This window comes from Cariama cristata, unplaced genomic scaffold (genome assembly GCF_000690535.1).
Source record: "Cariama cristata isolate BGI_N322 unplaced genomic scaffold, ASM69053v1 scaffold18825, whole genome shotgun sequence".
In the NCBI taxonomy this organism is placed as follows: domain Eukaryota; kingdom Metazoa; phylum Chordata; class Aves; order Cariamiformes; family Cariamidae; genus Cariama; species Cariama cristata.
Window position 1 is genome coordinate 5,353 of NW_009617144.1, and position 13,599 is coordinate 18,951.

General features: G+C 49.2%; 2 protein-coding genes across 2 annotated transcripts; both read left to right on the forward strand.

Moving 5' to 3' along the window:
• The first annotated feature begins 351 nt into the window (after positions 1-351).
• LOC104161867 (alpha-2-macroglobulin-like protein 1) lies at positions 352-6,067 on the forward strand. Its single transcript, XM_009700441.1, has 6 exons — positions 352-498; positions 654-803; positions 1,656-1,853; positions 2,536-2,623; positions 3,223-3,376; positions 5,791-6,067. The coding sequence occupies exons 1-6, from the start codon at positions 406-408 to the stop codon at positions 6,065-6,067; spliced, it is 960 nt and encodes a 319-aa protein (XP_009698743.1). The 5' UTR covers positions 352-405.
• Positions 6,068-6,602: 535 nt separating this feature from the next.
• LOC104156859 (alpha-2-macroglobulin-like protein 1) lies at positions 6,603-13,401 on the forward strand (the record flags this gene model as incomplete). The annotated part of the gene is made up of 12 exons (XM_009700442.1): positions 6,603-6,606; positions 6,684-6,805; positions 7,229-7,280; positions 7,656-7,739; positions 8,135-8,311; positions 8,638-8,719; positions 9,338-9,494; positions 10,767-10,938; positions 11,390-11,604; positions 11,894-12,109; positions 12,520-12,635; positions 13,311-13,401. Coding segments are annotated over exons 1-12 (1,488 nt in total), but the record flags the coding sequence as incomplete, so codon positions are not given.
• Positions 13,402-13,599: the final 198 nt, after the last annotated feature.

Consider the following 13,599-nt stretch of genomic DNA (forward strand, 5'->3'; position numbering starts at 1 on the left):
CTGATTTTTTTTTTCTGATCAAATGATGAAATCATCAGAGTTTATCCGCCAAGCAGGAATTATCAGAGACCTCCAAGATAATTCACGGAATCTTTTTGCTGGACTCAGGTGGAAGGTCATTTCTCTTCCAAGGGCACACTGTTACCAAGGTGCCTTATGATGTAAGGTCACTGCTACAAAATGCCACTAACCTACATCCTGGTCTAGCTGTGGCCTCCCCAGAAGCAAGGCAGAGTAGTTTTTATCCAAGTAACTGTACAGAATTATTACAGAGGTTGAGCATGTTGCTGCTGTTGGAGACAGACTTCCTTGCCTCTTCCTATACTTTTTCCATTTCTCCTTCTTCCTTCAGGACAGTATAGTGGGGCTTTCAATGTCACTCTGCCCATTGACCTCATTTCACCCATGGCTACCCTCTTTGTTTACACTTCCTTTCCTGAGGGACAAGTGGCAGCCGACACCTTCAGTCTGAAAGTCTCCAAGTGCTTCAGGAACCATGTAAGTAGTGCACAAAGCAGAAGTGGGCAGGTAGACTGGAAGGTAGCTAATTAACTGCAAATTGGCAATAGATGTCCAGCAGAATCCAGTAGCCACACTCACCCCTTTCCTTCCTCTGTCAATGTCTTCAGTCCTTCTTTCTGCTGCTGTTTCAGGTGAAGCTCGGCTTCTCAGACACAGTGGCTCTCCCAGGATCAGCTGTCCGTCTCCATTTGCAGGCTGCACCAGGCTCCCTATGTAGCATCCGTGCTGTAGACCAGAGCGTCCTTCTTCTGAGGCCAGAGGCTGAGCTCTCCAGGGATAGTGTGAGTCACTTTAGTGCTGAGCCTTGCTAATGTTGGAGAGATGCCTTCTGAGTATCTGGTTGCAGGCTCTGCTTAATAAGGCACAGTGGATATACCAACAAGTATTTGAAGGGGGACAGGACATGGCTTAATGAGAAAAAATCAAGGCCAACATCAAACACCAGTCAAAATTTCCAGTCGCTACGGAGGGATTTCATAGAATAACCCACTGTCATCCCCAAGTACAACCCAAAATCACATCCTTGTTAAACTTAGAGTGCTTTGCCACAGTGGCAACCAGATGGCAAGAGACTTCCATCTCCTGAACCAATTGTGAAAAAAAGAGTTATGTTAAAAAAAATTACCCGATGTGTGATAGGCTCCATGTCTTTGTTTCAGCTCATGTGAACCAGACAATCCTTCTGTTCACAGATTGGACTGTAAGTGGTGCCTTGGCAGCAGAAGGATCCCCTTTCTCCTCTAGACCTGGCATGCATTGGGTCTAAGGACCCTTGAATTCCCTCTTAACACTCTCTTGGTGGATTCAGGATGTGCCTTCAGTCAGACAAGAAGCTATCTAATAACTCCTACAGGGAAGATGTCCTCACTGTTTGCTGAGTTCTGATACAATCTATGAGCTAGAAGTGGCCACAGCTATGCAGCCGTACCCCAGAGGGGTTTGTGTTCACCTCTGATGCTATGCATCTAGAACTTGTGGAGGCTCTCCATGAAGCTCAAAAACCTTTGGGACTGGGCTTTTGTGGCAGGCAGGATTTGAGCTCTGCCTCTGCGGTAACAGAAAATCCCTGGATAAAAATGAAAAACTTCCCACCTCTCACACTGATCTACACTGTTTTCATTCTCCATCTACAGGTGTACAATATGTTCAGCTCTTCTCAGGAGTACCCCAGGACCCTCACAGACTCTTACAGTGACTACTGTACTATCCATAAGAGCCCAGGAATCATCGTTTCCCCTCAGACCACCCTTCCACCAGGAACAATGTCACCATTCGTGTACAACAGATACTCTTATGCAGTGTCCCAACCAGATGTTTATGAACTTCTAAAGGTAAATCTGATTTCCAGAAAACCTGAAATACCACAACTGAGCCCTTTGGTACCCCAGGTCAGTGCTTCACAGTAAACTTGAGTGCTTTCCTGTAAACTTGAGGTTCTGAATTTGCCAAGCTTCTGAACTAAAAGATCTCTGACACTCCATGCTCCTAGCTTGATAAATTCCTGTTGATCAGGTAGATCCCTAGAACCCAGGTCCCCGTTTACCCCAAGCTCAAGACCCTCAGACTATCTAGGGGATGGAAGGAGAGGGGAGTGTCAGCCTGAGTCAGAGAAAACTGGAGGTTGGAAAAGCAAAACACCAGAGAGAAAAAGGGAACTGGGGAAAGGAGGTAAAGAATAGTAGAAAGCAATAGCAGGTGAGAGATGAGAACCTGTGTTAGGGTAGGCAGAAAACTGTGGTGCCAAAATAATGATTTTGTGCATGGGCATGCACATGTGAGTGGTCACCCACACAATCCTGCCTGGAGGGAGGGTCCTTTGGCATGAGGGGGCAGGACCAGGCTTTGGGAGCGGGGTGGTTCTGCATTCTCTCCCTCTATAAATTTGCAGGTCAAGCTGAGGGGCAACAACACAGGGTGGCTGATACGCTGGGATGTGGTGGCAGAGACAGACCCTCAGACAGACTACCCCCTCCACTGAAATCTATCTTCTTTTCTTCCTCTTCTTTCCTCCAGAATTCCGGTCTAACATTTTTAACCAGCCTTAAAATCAAGTCTCCAATTGAGTGCCGCACCCAGACCACTTTCTACTACGACTACATGTGTACATCTCGATTTATCCTGTTTCTTTGGAAATCACGGGTAACATACAGGCTGCTCAAGGGCAGCTGAACATGCGGTGTGCTGAGGAGCTGGGGATGGCTTCCGGAGATGAGTGGGAGGTTGGACAGGAGATGTGCACCACAGGAAGATGGGAAGGGTCCTGACACGTGTGCGTGTGCACTGGAGGGGCAGAGGGGTGGCTGCATAGGAAGAACCTGCTTGGAAGCTTCTGCTGGCAGGTGGGAAGATAATATGGTCAAGGGGGGAAATGAGGCAGGAGTCTTGGGAAGGAGTATCTGTTTGTAAGTCTAGGAGAGTTCTTGCTGGAAAACAGAGAATGAGCCAAGATTAGCACTGGGCAGTATCTAGGCCTTTCTGCAGGGGCTGAGAGCAAAAGTGTGAGCAGGTAGAGTTCCTCATGGGGAAGCACATGCACACGAGAATGGAAAACAATAGTGAAGTAGGTTGAGGGCATCTTGGAGAAGACAAAGGGGATCAGAGTGGGAGTGGGAGGGATGGAGAACTGACCTTTTCCCAGTTGAACTCTATCCTGATTTCACAGTTGCTCTGCCTTTGAATGAATGCTTGTATTCCCAATAGCTTATGGCGAACTGGCAGACTTGGACAACTTGGACCCAGAAACAGATGCTGCTGTTGAACGTGCTGAGTCAGAGCACGTTGAGCTGGGTAGCGAGGCAGGGCCAGTACGTACCTGGTTTCCAGAGACATTCATCTGGACTCTGGTTCCCATCAAGTGAGTAATTATGGGCTGTGGCCCCACATGGATCCAGACTTCCTACCAGCCACAACAGAGATGGAATGGGCAAGAGCAGAACCAGGGCATTATTGCCTTTTGTGCTCACAAAGAAAAAGGAGATGTGAAGAAGTGGATAAGGACAATGGAGGTTTGGTTCAGTTCCTGGCTCTGCTTGAGATTTTTCCAAATGACCCTGGGCAATCTAAAATCACAGATTCCTCTAGGATGGAAGAGGCCTCCAAAGGTCTGTAGCTCAACATCCTGCACAGGGCAGGTCCGGTTAGATCAGGTTGCAGTCAAGTTCTCTGTATCTCCAAGGATGGAGATTCGAGATTATCTGGGCACCTGTTCCAGTGTTTAACCATCCTCGTAGTATTTTTTTTATCTTATCTCAAGTCAGAATTTCCCATGTTCCAACTTGTGTCTGTTAAATTTCATCCTATCAATATGCACCTCAGAAGAGACTGGTTCCTTTGTCCCTACACCTTCCCAATAGGTAGCTTTAGAAAGCTGAAAGATGTCACCCCAGCCTTTCCCTCTTAAGTTTGAAAACCCCAGTTCTTTCAGCCATTCCTTGTACATCAAATGTCCCCTCCCTCTGACCATCTTGGTAGTCCTCCACTGGATGCATTCAAGTATGTCAGTATCTTTCTTACGCTGGAAGGCAAAAATGGGACACTGTAGTCCAGATGTGGTGCGACAATGGAGGAATACAGGGAAAGACAACTTTTCTCCAACCAGTGGTTGCAGTCTTCTTAATACGGTCCATAAGTAGATGGCTTTCATTGCTGTAAGGGCACATGAGATGCCTCACGCTTAACTTCTTATCCACCAGGACCTCCACCTCTTTTTCTGCAAAGCTGCTTACTACTTCATTGCTGTAAGGGCACATGAGATGTCTCATGCTTAACTTGTTATCCACCAGGACCCCCACCTCTTTTTCTGCAAAGCTGCTTACTAGCCAGTCACTGCCTAGCCTGTACTGTTGCATGGTATTATTCTACCCCAGATACAGAACTTACCCATTTTCAAGCCCATTTTTCCAGCTTGTCAAGGTTCCTCTTAAATAGCAAGCTTTCCTTCCAGCATATCAGGAACCCCTCCCCAACAAGGCACAGTCTGCTAATACATAGCAAGATTAGTCTGCTAATCTTGCTGAGGATGTCCTCTCTCCTGTTATCCAGGTCATTAACAAAGCCATTAAGCAGTATTGGCCCAAATATCAGTCCCTGAGGGCAGTCATGGGTAAACAGCCACCAGTTGGACTTTATGCCAGCAATAACCATCCTTTGTCCTCAACGGTCCAGCAAATTTTCTGCTCACCTTATCATCCACTTGTCCAGTCCACACTAATGTGGCTAGAAGGATACAACGGGAGACTGTGTCAAAGGCCTTGCTAAAATCAAGTTATGCAGCCTCCGCTGTTCTCCCCTTCTTCACGCACCCCAGCTTTCTTAATTCTCCCACGTGCCAATGTTCGCTATCTGTACAATAGGATCTCTACCTCTCCATGTCATTTGACTGGATTATGCCCATTTCAGGGCAGGGACCGTCTTCTGTTTTGTGTATGCAGATCTGTGAATAACGTGGACCTGTTGGAGAAGGTCCAGAGGAGGGCAACGAAAATGATCCGAGGGCTGGAGCACCTCTCCTATGAAGCCAGGCTGAGAGAGTTGGGGTTGTTCAGCCTGGAGAAGAGAAGGCTCTGAGGTGACCTCATTGCGGCCTTCCAATACCCGAAGGGAGCCTATATGAGAGACTGGGACAGACTTTTTAGCAGGGTCTGCTGTGACAGGACAAAGGGTAATGGTTTTAAACTAAAAGAGGGTAGATTTAGACTTGACATAAGGAAAAAAATTTTTACAATGAGGATGGTGAAGCACTGGAACAAGTTGCCCAGAGAGGTGGTGGAAGCCCCATCCCTGGAGGCATTCAAGGTCAGGCTGGATGGGGCTCTGAGCAACCTTATCTAGTTGGAGATGTACCTGCTCACCGCAGGGGGGTTGGACTAGATGACCTCTAAAGGTCCCTTCCAGCCCAAATGATTCTATGATTCTATGATTTAATGATGACTGCCAGGCTGTGGTTGGGAGTTTGGGTGATAGCGTGGTGGGCGTGTCACACAGTACTCCCTGGCAGAGGCTGGGTGTATAACATGGACCCCTGGGAGCCCTGTGTGCCCACACAAAACAAGAATTTGAGGTGCAACACTGCCCAGAAGCAAATTTTGGTTTACATTTGCTTCTCAGTCCTTCCTTGCCCACCTATTTGCTACCCTTCCTCTGTCCTACTTCCTAGGGATCGCCACACCTTCACGCACACTTCCAGTTCAAAGTCCTTCTGCATTTGTCTTCCCAAGAGAAATCTTTACATGGATGGGGGCAACCTCTTCGACTTTGTTTTCTCCCCAGTGATTCAGGGGCTGCTGAGCTAGCTGTCACAGTACCCGACAGTATCACAGACTGGAGAGCCATGACCTTCTGCACCTCAGAGAGCCATGGGTTGGGAATCTCAGAGACCACCAGCCTGCGGAGCTTCAAGCCCTTCTTTGTGGAACCCACCTTGCCCTATTCTGTCTTCCGGGGAGAATCATTTCCCCTGAAAATCAAAGTCTTCAGCTACCTGAAGCAGTGCATGGTGGTGAGTGGCTCCCTCCAGGATGGTTTTGGGCAGGTGGATGTGTGGTAACAGTACTTCACGGACAGAGACCCAGACAAGGAGGGGCTACTTCCTCAGGCACTGGGCAAAAGACACCAGGGAAGCTCTTCACAAAGCTCCGCGCAGAGCCATCTCTGTCCGGCTTGTCCCTTCCCATCTGCTCAACCCAACAGGACTGAGATGTCCATGGACTGTTGGTGTCCCATAGATATTGCAACAAGGCCATCATCATACTCACTCTGGGCTTCTGGGCTTCTGGGCTTGACTTGACGTTTCAAGGAGCTGAAAGGAAAAACACAGCAGCAGCTCTGTAACCCAAACTCTCTCTTCTGTCACCTCTAGCTCCAGCTTAGCCTAATGGACTCCAGGGATTTTGAATTTGTGCATGCAAATGTCAAGTTCACTATTTGTCTGTGTCCTGATTCAGCAAAAACATTTTTCTGGGATGTGAAGGCTACAAAATTAGGTAAGGGGACAAAGGAGTGGCCGGAGTGGGAGGCACTGGCAGAGCTGCTTTAGGAAACCAGAGATGGGCTGGAAGGGAGGGTGGCCTGTTATGCGAAGCATGAGTGAGCAGCCTTAGGCTGAGCAAACTGAAACGTAGGCACGGATGTGCCAACTGGCCTCTTGATGTTTTGTTCTTTAGGGAAGGTGAATTTCACTGTCACTGCTGAGGTGATGGAGCAGGAAGATGGTTGCACTGAGAGTACAGCTGTTGTGCCAGAGTCTGGAGGGAAGGACGCAGTGGTTAAACAACTGCTGGTGAAGGTCAGGGGATGTTTCAGGGTCCTGGAGAGGTTGGAACTGGGTCAGACTCAAAATGGCCCAGTGAGTTGCCCTGGGAAGGGGGAGTTGGCCAGGCAGGTAGGCACATTTCTCAGGGGGACTGGTCAAGGAGTGATTCTAAGAGCAGGTTGGGTTGGGACATGAGCTGAGCACCTTCATTCGATGGGACAGAGGCATCAGAACTGCTCGCTAGCAGGGCAATGGAAGCAAAGGTCATGTAGCAGCTTAGAAACCCACTCCCCACTGAAACTTCAACATTGGCACACATATCCCTGCTGTCTGTGTGAGGCCCTTTGCATGGCCCATGAAGATGGAAAAGGTGCTTGCAGGACGGTTGGGTGCTGCGCAGCTGCTCTCTCATTTTACTGCTCTCCCTTCTGAGCTGACCAGCCTTTTTCCCACCAGGCAGAAGGGCTGCTGGAGGAAAAGACCCACACCTCACTCCTGTGCCCTAAAGGTAGGTGCAGGTACCGTCTTGCCACTGGGGCTGTACATGCGCACAAAGCAAGGAGACCAAAGAGAAGCAGTGTGAACTACTCTAGAACTATCTAGAGGGGAAAGTCAGGGATTTTGGAGCGGATTTTATGGGGCGGCAAAGCCATTCAACTATACCCAGTACTACAAGCTCCTGGCAGGACCAAGCCACTGCCTAACCACAGTACAGTCACTCATCAGTGGGTGGCCTGATCTCTATGTCATCCTCTCTTGTGAATGCTGATTTCATCAACTGATGAGGTGATCCCAGCCCTGTTTACATCATCTCCTGGGGACGCCTGTGGCTCTGCCATCTCCCTCCAGCCTGTTGCTGTTCTGATGCTTTTGGCATTTGCAGGAACTTCAGCTTCGGAGACGATCACTTTTGCTGTGCCAGAGAACATAGTCCTTGGGTCGGAGAGAGCCTACATCAGTTTCTTAGGTGAGATTTAAGGGGATCCTGGAAAGTAAGATTTTTCCCTGCAGGAGTCTTTTCTTCTGGTGTCACCATGTCTGCTTTAGCAAACAGAGTAACAAGAAGGAATGTGTACGGCGTGGTGTAATACTGGGCTCTTATGTCTTCCAGAGAAGCACCTCATCTCTCTTATACAAGCAACGCTGGACCAGATAGACATATAATTTCATCTAGCCAAGGGAAAGACAGACACATACTGTATCACTGTTCCTACATGGCTCTATAGACATTAAAGTCATTGTAGTGTGAGCAGAGGTGAACTGAAACCAGTCTTAGCAGGTTATCTGGAGAATCGGTGAGACCAGAAATTTTTTATATGCAAGAATATGTAAAGCTCTCACAGCTGTTGTTCTGTCCTACAGGTGATATTTTGGGGCCAGCACTGGAAAACATAGATGAGCTCCTCCAGATGTCCAGTGGCTGTGGTGAGCAGAACATGGTTCATTTTGCCCCCAATGTCTTTATCACACAATACCTTGAAGAAACAGGACAACTGACTCCAGAAATCAAACAGAAGGCAATTGGCTATCTGGAAAGCGGTGAGTGAATTTCTGCTCGTGTTGGATTATTAAGCTGGTGATGTCCACTACAGTAGGTTGTGCGGTGGGGATCTCAGCAGAGGCTTGGTGCTGAGCAGGATTTGTGCAGCATCACTTGCCTGACACCATGAGAATTACAGCAGCGTAAATCAGGCTGCTGTGTCTCAGCTGAGGTAGGGGTACATGGCAACCCTCTGAAAGCCCTTTGCTGAATTCCTCAGAGACAGTGCTCTCTATAATGATGAGCAGGATTGGCAGGGCAGGTTGTCACCTTAAGAACATGACAGACACAGAGCATCTTCACTATCCCCAGCCTCTTCCCGCAGGATATCAGCGACAACTCCTCTACAAGCACACAGATGGCTCGTACAGTGCCTTTGGGGAAGGAAGTGAGCCAGGGAACACATGGTAAGCAGAGATATCCAGACATAGTTGAGGAACAGCAGCTTGACCTGCTCAGGCTCAGGGTGGCTTGGATTTTGGTCTGGGGAAACTGAGGGTGTCTGGAGGTGTGGAGTTTTGAACAGAAACTGCTCCTGAGAATCTCTGGAAGATAACTGTGACAATGAACTGACTTGAGGCACCTCTGTTTGATTCTTTGTGCTTGGACAACCCAAATGAGGCTGATTCTGAAAACTTGACTGCAAAGACACCTTCTTTCAAGGTTTTCCAGACTGCTTTGTGCCCAAACAGGATTGGGAAAGGGGCTGAGTGAGCTCACCGAATATCAGCCCTCCTGGTTTTAAGTCACACAAGTGCACCCTGTTGGAATTGGCAGAGCTCTGGGGGATACACTGAACTTTCAGCAAATTTTTTCTCTCTTGCTGCAAATGGATCTGAGCTCGAGCTTCCAGAGCATCTAACTCATGTGCATTGCTTCCAGCTCTCCATCTGCACAGAGGCTCTGGCCTGCTGGTATTTCTCCAGGGGTGACATATTGGAAGACACAGAGACTTCTGTCTCCTACTGGAGATGGGCATCAGTGACTGGTTCAATTCAATTTTCTTCTCCCTTCCTTGGTGCTAGGCTTACTGCCCTTGTCCTCAAGACCTTCAGCCAAGCCCGGAACTTCATCCACATAGATGAGCAGAATATAAAGGATGCTGCCAGTGCCCTGATTAAAAGTCAGACTCCATCTGGCTGCTTCAAGAGCGTGGGGAAGCTCTTCAACAATGGTCTAATGGTATGACATGTCCTAGCTGTTCATTAAGTACCTCAGAGCTCCTTCACTTTCTGGTCCAGTGCGGGTGCCAAGAACAAAGGAACCCTACTGCAGGAGAGAGGCTCTGATGTGCCCAAGGTCATCCTTGGGTGACACTCAGGGTTGTGCTTAGTCATGGCGGCAATTTTTCAAGTTATGAATGACGGAGGTTTGCATTTGATGATATGTGCATGGGAACTGAACCAGTGCACTGCCTTAGCACCATCTCAAAAGCTAACACATGCCCCCCCCCAAAAAAAAAAAAAAGTTTTCAAGCTCTGTGTTATTCCCTTGGTAAACTGGTTTAGCTTCCTTTCCCATTATTGAGCGTTATTCCTCCTTCAGTCTGAGTTCCCCCCTTACAGAGAGCCAGAAATGGATTGAATGGAGATTGATGGCAGCCACTCACATGAGATTCACCTTGCCAGGGATGTGCCCTACACAGTCAGAAACACAGCACTCATGCATGCACGGACAGGCCCAGAGTACCATCAAAGTGGAGCCAGCAGCAGTTTGGTGGACAGGACCACAGATAATTAATCCTCTAAATGAAGAGAATAATACCTTTCACTTCCCTTTGAAAAAGATACTTTTTCTTTTGCTCCTCCATACCCTTGCCACTGTCCTGGCCCTCGAGTGAGGTGCCACCTTGCAGCAGGGTTGTGAGAACATCACTTTCCCCTGGCACTGAAATCTATTACTGAAAATCTTTTGCAGGGGAGAGGAAAAGGGAATGTGTTTGGCAGAGAGAGGGAATCATCTACCCAGAGGAGCCTGGGGCACCATGGCTGAGAAGTGCTCTGGAAAGCAGGACCTGCAAGAGTAGATACCATCCCTGGCACTTCCTTAGCAGAAGGGATAGGACCAGCACTGTTGCCTGAGCTGGCTTGTGCTCAGGGAGCAGAAGGCCCTGGGAAACTTCTCCCTTTCCCCTCTCACAGCAACCCTCCTCTTCTCTGTTTTGTGGTGGCCGCAGGGTGCAGTGGAGGAAGGACTAGGGCTGAGCTCTGCAATCGTCACGGCTCTCATACACTCGGGGATGCCACGCTCCGTGAGTATCGGCAGCAGGGACGGGCTGTGTGTGCAGCCTCTCGGCAGTGCTCTGGCTCTCTGCCTTTCTGCACACAGGGGTATGTTACTGGTTTTCTCCCCACGTGTCCCGTCCCTGTTCCCACCCTCCTCTGTACACCTCAAGGCTGCATTCCCTCCCCATACAACCTGCCAGCAACCCATGTGCTTTCAATTGTATCCTAGGACCCAGTTTTGTGGAAAGCTCTGAAATGTATAAAGGACCTGGTCAACGCTGATACGGGCACTTCCAGCCTCTATGGCCTGGCACTAGCCGCAAACGCCTTTGCAGTAGCGGGTGATAAGGCTCTCAGGCAGAAAATCCTCAAAAGATTGGATAAGGCCGCCATAATATCAGGTACCAAAGACTGTGGGGCAGAAGATAGGGTCATTGGCAGAATTGTGTGGAGATCCCAGGGTTGAACAACCAAGGAAATCGAGAACAGGAGTGGAGAGCACTGGTAGAGCTCTGTGGGGAGCCCCAGGCTTGGATAGCCTCTGTTTGCTGAGCCATCACAGGTTATGTCCATACTGTAAGACAGACTTTCTCCATGGATGATCTCACAGTCCGGGTCTCCCCGTCATCCAAAACAGGGGAGCTCCATGGATGTCGTAGAGCTCCTTCCCCACCTGCAGGCCTGGGTTTTTACTGGGAAAAGCAGGGTGTGGGGAGGCAAAGAGGCAGATATGCACCCATATCTTGTCCCAATGAGCATGTCTGCCCGGTACCTAGGCACAGGGGCTGAGTAGGACTCCAAGATCATTAGATATAGCTACACACTCCATAAGTGTTCTCACTCCACCTCTAGATGACCAAATATTCTGGAGTCAGCAGACCAAACAGGAGGAAGACTCCCCATATTGGTATCGGGCTCCATCTGTTGATGTGGAATTGACATCTAGTATCCTCATGGCTCACCTTTCAAAGCCAAGTTTGACTTCAGATGAAATCAGAAAGGCATCCCAGATTGTGTCTTGGCTCACCAAGCAGCAAAATCCTTATGGAGGTTTTGCTTCAACCCAGGTAATTCCCTTGAGCTATCATCAGCAGAGAACCTGCTCTCCGCTCATAGAGCATCAGCCGTGGTTTGCGAGAGCAATGAGTAAAAAGGAAGAAAAAAAAGGTATGAATTTACAGCTCCTGGGTAAAAGGTGAATATTTGTACTCCTCTGAGCTAATCTCATCCTAAAAATCCAAGGGGAAAGCTCATCCCTTATTGTGCTGTAGCTGCAGTTTGAGGGAGCGCAAGGCTAGGGCCCGGGCATGTCCAGGAAGCACGGATCCTATTTTGCCTGTGTGTCTCTTTCCTCAGGACACGGTGGTTGCTCTGGAAGCCCTAGCCCTATATGCAACCAAGACTTTCAGCAAGGATGGGCCTGATCTTCAAGTTTCTCTCTCCTCTGAGGATTTCAACCAAAACATCCAAGTACACAACACCAATCGTCTCCTGCTGCAGACAGTGGAGCTGCCAGTCATTCCCCGAGATTATACTGTGCGTGTGCAGGGCCATGGGTGCCTCTTCCTACAGGTAAGCCCAACCAGGGAAAAAGTCTCTCTGGGGAAAATCCTTGAAAGCCAGGGGACCTCTCACCTTGCTACTTAGCCAACACTGAAAACAGACTGCTGCAGTGACTTGCAAGAATCTGGGCTTCAAGGCTGCTAGGAGTGGCTGAGATCCAACAGGAAGGGAACAGCAATTCCCCAAATGAAATCCAGATCATCTCCACCCAGTCAGAGCTGCGTCTCTCCTCCAAGAAGTCCAGTGAACACCACCAGGAGCAGTGCATTAGCAGAACCTCTGTTTCCACCACATAGTTTTCTCTTACACCAGTGCAAGACAGCAAACAGAAGCCAAACACTAGACAAGGATACTCTCTGGGGGGGAAAAAAAAAAAAAAGTGCTATTCTCTACCAACTAGCTTCTTTCTGTCCTGGCAGGCCATTCTGCGGTACCACATCCCTCCCGTGAGGAGTGACATCACCTTTGCTGTATCCGTGCAGACAGAGTGCACCGCACCCAATGCCACCCAGTTCCCTGTCACCATTCGTGCTCGGTAGGAGACACTCGGCTGCCCCTTGCCTCCCCGGTGCTAAGAGGCTTCTAGTGCCACGCCAGTCTCTTGATGGCCAGGAATCCCCTTCACTCATGAGGTCCAAGTGCTAAGATGTCCCCATTCATTTAACTATGCTCTCCTCAGCTGGGTGAAAAGTACAAGGCCCCAGAGGGATGGCTCAGGCTATAGTCTTATCTTGTTCTCATGCCAGTCACCACAAGTTCTCCCAAGGTCAGTGGGTTTCAGCCCCTTCTAGGATTAGGTCTCAAAACACTAGTGATGTGACGGTGCTGTGGGACTGACTGCTGACATTCCTAAATCTTCCCTCCTCTGCTGCTGGTTGACTGTCACACCGTTCTCCTCTGCTGTACCCCTGCCTGACTTGGGACAGAACGGCCAAGAGAGCAGGCAGAGGACGTGATATTCCCTGCCATGCCTAGAGAAGGTAACTCCAGAAGCCTTCCAAGGAATTTATTCTCCTTGGCTCAGGGCAAGTAAAAGAGAGGTCAGGGGCAGCACAAAGATTTATTACAGAACAGGAACAGGTATGCTTACAGGAGAAATACTGGAAGGAAAGGCAGATTCATCCACCTGATTACCAAAGCTGGGCTGGAGTATCTGAAGGTCATGGCTCAGAAAGTAACATTAGTGCTGTCCCCTGGGTTCCTGCTGCAGCTACACAGGGAACCGTGTGTCCACCAACATGGTCCTGATCCAAGTGGAGCTGCTGTCTGGATACAGCCCCGTGGCAGGTTCACTGGAAGAGGTGAGACCGCGAGTTTGTGTCCAGCTGGGATGGGGACAGCGATGGAATTCCATTATCCAGGATTGTATGCAGAACTGTGATCATTCCTGTGGGCAGAGCAGCATGGTTCTCTTCTTCCCAAGAAACCTTTATACCCAAAGCCTCCCCCAGGCCACACCTTGCCCTCCCCTACCCCAAGGGCATCCTTGGCCATGTGAA

Coding starts and splice junctions, on each gene's coding strand:
- LOC104161867 (XM_009700441.1), top strand. CDS start 406: ATGGCTACCCTCTTTGTTTACACTTCCTTTCCTGAGGGACAAGTGGCA. Junction 499..653: donor CCAAGTGCTTCAGGAACCAT/GTAAGTAGTGCA, acceptor CTGCTGTTTCAG/GTGAAGCTCGGCTTCTCAGA. Junction 3,377..5,790: donor TGGACTCTGGTTCCCATCAA/GTGAGTAATTAT, acceptor TTTTCTCCCCAG/TGATTCAGGGGCTGCTGAGC.